The sequence below is a fragment of the Charadrius vociferus genome, unplaced genomic scaffold (genome assembly GCF_000708025.1).
Source record: "Charadrius vociferus isolate BGI_N301 unplaced genomic scaffold, ASM70802v2 scaffold2044, whole genome shotgun sequence".
In the NCBI taxonomy this organism is placed as follows: Eukaryota; Metazoa; Chordata; class Aves; order Charadriiformes; family Charadriidae; genus Charadrius; species Charadrius vociferus.
In genome coordinates, this window is record NW_009647983.1 from 46,924 (window position 1) to 52,132 (window position 5,209).

At 53.3% G+C, this 5,209-nt stretch overlaps 1 protein-coding gene across 1 annotated transcript in view; it reads right to left on the minus strand.

Annotated features, from left to right (window-relative positions):
• Nucleotides 1-1,204: 1,204 nt before the first annotated feature.
• Nucleotides 1,205-5,209, minus strand: part of PPM1G (protein phosphatase, Mg2+/Mn2+ dependent, 1G) — an 18,757-nt gene continuing 14,752 nt past the window's right edge. The window contains exons 7-10 of the mRNA XM_009883466.1: nt 4,482-4,716; nt 2,890-3,019; nt 2,476-2,578; nt 1,205-1,929 (exon numbers count right to left, since the gene is read on the minus strand). Of these exons, the coding sequence (XP_009881768.1) occupies nt 1,729-1,929; nt 2,476-2,578; nt 2,890-3,019; nt 4,482-4,716 (669 nt within the window). The 3' untranslated portion in view covers nt 1,205-1,728. The remainder of the gene's footprint in view (nt 1,930-2,475; nt 2,579-2,889; nt 3,020-4,481; nt 4,717-5,209) is intronic.

The following is a 5,209-nucleotide window of genomic DNA, read 5'->3' on the forward strand; positions in this document are numbered from 1 at the left end:
TGGGAGGACAAGCCTTAATTCGCACCTGATCATGCTCACACACTTCTGTAGTTACCAAATTATCACTAACCCTCATGTCTTTGCTGCCACACAAAGCACCATTCCCTGCCGTCACTGAGACAGACTGTAAGACCTTGCTAACGCTTTTACCCAGAAGCACTGGTATGCTGCTCCCAGGCACCACTTTTGTAATCCTGGTTTCATCCTCATCCCCCTTCAAACCTAGTTTAAAGCCCTATGAATGAGCCCTGCTAATTCTTGTCCCAGGATCTTTCTTCCCCTGCGGGTTAGGCTATCCCCACCTGTTGCCAGCATGCCTGGTTTCCTGTAGACCAGCCCACGATCAAAGAAGCCAAAGTTCTGCCGGATGCACCAGCCTCGGAGCCAGGAGTTAATTTGCTGGCTCCTCCTATTTATCCCCTCATCATCCCCGGCAAATGGTAGGATAGAGGAGAATACTATTCGTGCTCCTGATCCCTTAACCAGCCGTCCCAGATGCACCCGTGCAGGCTGGCGAGGCATGGGCTGACTGTGCTGCAGAGACTCAGACAACACACTGGGACTGGGAGGTGGAATTCATCTTCAAGGAGGGAAGACTCACAGTGCCAGCCATCGCCCAGGGCACCTCCTGTGACATGGGGACTCCAGACCCTGCAAACCACGTCTGTGCTTCCCTGTGCTCCCCACCGCGCCTGGTGGAAGGTGAAGGCAGTAACAGCCAACCCTTCCATCCTCTATAGCTCCAGGACCCCGCTCCCGCGGGAGCAGCTGCAGCGGTGATGCGCGTTGTCCAGGCTTTGCACCGTCCAGCAGAGCAGACAGGGGCTGCCTCCTGTCCCACCTCGCAGAGAGTGTGCAGCTGGATGGGGTGCAGCATGCTGCAGGCAAGTTACCTCAGGAGGGTGATGGGCACCCCTGGCCATTCTGCAGACACAAACGGTCTCTGGAAACTTGTCTCCCACTCTGTGTGCGACAGACCGTCCTCAGCTGAGCCACCTCAGGGCAGTGGAGAGGCAGTAGGACCGAGCACTGCAGCAGAGCCGGCGCTCTGCAATCACACGGCAGAATTCAGCTGCTGCTTATGAGCTGCAGACACATCCCCCACAGTTCCCCGAGACACCAGGGACAGACATTCCCCTCCCCATCCCACCTTCCTCGCCCCCCACCTCCAGGAAAGAACCAAGGACCAAAAGTAGGGCTACGTTTTCTGGCCTTTTAGTTTGAAAAAAGTATTGATTGAAAGTGTACAACAGAACAAGGTGTGGCAGCAGCACCACAGCCAGATTGTTTCACAAATAAAAACAGAAAGGGCCTTAAATAATTGGGTGCAGATTAAAAAAACCTCAACAGTGAAAAAGTTCTTCCCTCCGGAACAGAAATTCACAGGCACAGAAATGGCAACAACCACATGGAGACGATGGGGGGACATCCTTCCTCTAACCACAGGGCTCTGCTCACAGGCTGCCATCTGCGGCGGGCTCCTGCGCTGTGGCTGGCGGCCGTTCCCGCGTGCAGCTCTGCCCTCGGCTCCCTCTTTGGAATGGTTACGGATGAACAGTGCGACATGCCCTTGCTAACCAGACCCTCCCCCCACCCCCCAACCAGGACACGGACAAACAAGGCCTCTGCTAAGGCTAAAAAAAGGACAAGACTTTGGAGTCTTGAGTTCAGCATGTTTAAGAAACGAGAGTCTGGTGAGCGCACAGCAAAGTCTCTGTGCGAGGCCTGCTATTCCAGCTTGGCCTTCTTGTTATCACCGCCGTTCTCTTCTGCTGGTGCTGCCGGTGCTGCCACGTCCTCCAGTTTCCGCTTCCCACTCTCAGCAGGTGGGTGTGTATTACGGGGTTTGAAACTGATGATGATGCAGGTCATGTTATCGCAGCCGGTGCCATCCCCTGAGGTGTCTGGAGCCAAACACTGATCCAGCAGCTGAGGAGGGAGAGGACAGGACAGGACAGGTCAGCAGAGAACACCGACACAGCACTCTGAACGACCTGAGACACCGGGCCCCTTCTAGCAACCGACAGCGGCTTAGGGGCTGCCAGGCCAGAACAGCGCAGGCTGGGCTCACATGCTGTTCGCAACCAGACAAAGGGACAGAAACAGCCTCCATATCCCCGGTGTTCTGAAAGCAGACAAATTCCTTTGGTTTGACAGCAACCAAGAGGTCGGAAACACCGGTTGGGGTGCCAAAGGAACTGGGTCCCACTTCAGAGGTGTCTCTGCTCCTGTTCCAGCCAGCGTTGCAGCCCGTGTGCTGCCAGATATAACAAGTGGACAGGGTTTAGTCGTTGTTTTTGGCAGTGTTAGGTTGATGGTTGGACTCATGATTTTAAAGGACCCCGCCAACTGGACGATTCTATGATTCTAAGTGCTGAACAAACCAGCCTGATGGGGAGGGAAGGCAGGGTCAGGCACCACGCTGGGATGCAGAAACACTGCATGCGGAAGGGATGATGAAGCTTTGGACCTTACCTCTTCTACAATGGAGGAGAGTGGCCTCAGGACTCCATTCTCATCCTTTTGGGTGATCTTAGACTGGATGAAATCCACCACTTCCTGACTGCTCATCACATTCCTGTGGAGAGTGGAGAGGTCAGAAGGGCAAGTGAAGGAGCAGTCATGCCACAGTGTCCCAAGAGCTTCACTGTGGCAGGGAGCTGATGGGAACAAAGCTGTGTGCAGTGAGCAACAGGAGGGTTCAGAGCTCAGCACACTGTGACGTCCCTCCAGCTATGAAAAACTCCTCAGGGACCCAACTTAACTCTGAGGTCGGGGGGGAAAAAGGGCTGATTAGCAACCAGGGCCTTTGGGCCTTCCTGAGGCCCAGCTCTTAGAAAGACCAGAGAAGTGATGCTCAAGAGGCTCGACTGGTCCCTCACTACTCACCAGATTCCATCACAGGCAATGACCATGAAGTCGTGGTCATCATTTATTGTCAGCACTTTGATGTCAGGCAAGGCAGAGATCATCTGTTCTTCCGGGGGCAGGTTCTTGTTCCGCTTGTAGAAGTGATCACCTGTGGTGGAGAGGAGGATCAATTGTTGGTGTGGTTGGGCCCCAGCAATGCTGCCTACCCCCAAACAGTGAGAAATGGTGTCCAGCCAAAGGGCAACCCCAGCAGCATTGGAGCCAGTGCTCCCACAACCAGAGCAGATCAGGCTGTGGGCGCATCAGACAGAGAAATCTGCCATCCAAGCCGTCAGCTTCGGCAAGCTCAACAAGCACCAAACGATGAGAAAGAGGTGCCCTTGCCAAGTTCAGCACCTCTTCACCCAAACCAAGTACCACTTTCCCAGTTCCCGGGGCAACACCAGGCCAACAGCACATGGCATCTGACAAAACCAGCCGAGATCCTGCAGCACTGCTCACGGGATGAGCTATCCCATGTCTTGGAACAGTATTTCCAACTCACCCCAGCACTAGCTTGGCTTTGCTATAACAGTAGATGCTCATTTTCCAGAAGCTCAGCCTGTCCAGGGCCAGATTTCAGTGCAATGCCCACATCACCCTGCTGGGTTCAGGGCTTCACAAACCCTCAGTAGCCAAAGCTCATTTGAGAAAACTGATCCACAGCTCTGACTAGCAGGTTTATCTGGAATTATATCCTAGGAAGGGACTGCTTGGGCCACTGCAAAATAGTAGCTGGAAATGCCAGTGTGTCCCCAGATAAACAGACTCCTAGTTTCTGTCCTAAATGTGTTTTTGTCTCTCTACCCTAGGATAATCACTTAAATGGTTTTGGTCTTCTTGCACAAGTACTCTCCACTCACACCCTCAGCTGCTGACATTTCCTTCCCTGTGTATTTCCCAGTATATTCTCAGTGTCACTCACTACTCTTTCCTTAACACCTCCCAGCATCTCATCTGTTCAGACTGTAGCCATTGACTGGGCCAAGACCTTGTTTGGCTGCTAAAAGACATGCCCAGTCTCCTGAGCCCTTAGTTACAACACTGCTCGTAAGGGACCAAAAGAGGAGTACGAAGAGCAGTCAGGTGCTGCCTAAAGCACTGCAGCAAGGGGGATGGAGTTTGTGCCATTTTTAAAGGCAAAGCTGGCTCAGGAACAAAGGAGCTCAAACTGGTACAAGGTTAGGTCCCCCGGAAGCAACATACCAACGTCCTTCAACAGCCTCCCAACAGGAAAAAATCCTGTTCAAAAGTCAACAGTCTGGTTTTGAGACAGTTTATATGGGGTGGTTTCTGACAACCCAGCTGTTGGCACAACAGCCTTGGAGGCGCCACGCACCGTCCTGTGCTGGAGCCCGATAGGTGCTAGGCGTTGCTTTCCACTGATGTCTGCCAGTTTCATGGCCATTTTCTCTAATTAGACTGAAATCTCACTACATCAAATATTTGAATGGGTTCTACTCATCATCCAGTTAAACACTGTTCCTTAAACTTAGCGGCTGGCAAGTGCTGGAAGCACGGATGTCCTGAGCACAGTACCCTGAGGCAGCATCCCCCTGCATCTTGCTCACCGATTGCCCTGGAGAGGTTGAGACCGCCATTCACTCTCCCATCCATGGTGACCTTGCCACCAGCATTCTTTATCCTGGCCAGCTCCACCTCGTCCTCCGGCTTGTGGTCATACGACATGTCGACGGCTTTGCCACCTTCTGACACCACGCAGCGAGAGTCTCCGGCGTTAGCCACAATCAGCTGCTTACCCCGGATAAGCGCTACGACAGCAGTTGTCCCACTGTCAGAGCCAGGCTGCAAGAGACAAACGACTTTGCTGAGACTACTTTCTCTCACTCCGTATCAGGTTAACAAGGGAACAAGCACTAACCACCACAGGCTCAGTGGTCCAAACCCTCAGGTGTTGCGTCTCACCCCTTCTTCCCACAAGCGCATATGGAACAATGGAGAAAAGGCCAAGAGAGGCGTGAAACACAGCAGGTGTTCACCGAGAGGCAGGATCAAGCACTACCTCCATCTCAGCCCCACAAAGCATCAGTGGTTCAGCATTCTCCAGTGTTGCACATGTCCTGATAAACCCTCAGCTCTAATGTGTTGCTTCCAGCCGCAGCTCAGCTCAAGCAGAAGCCTCACTGCAAGCCAGGACATCTCTCCAAAGAGAGAAGGTTGGCACCTGTGAAGCTGTAGTCCCCTTCTGCTGACACCCTGCAGTGCCAGCAGAGCAGTCCTGTACCCTCATTCCACACCAACCCCCACAGCAAACCCAGCAGTGGGGACAGCCTCTTCC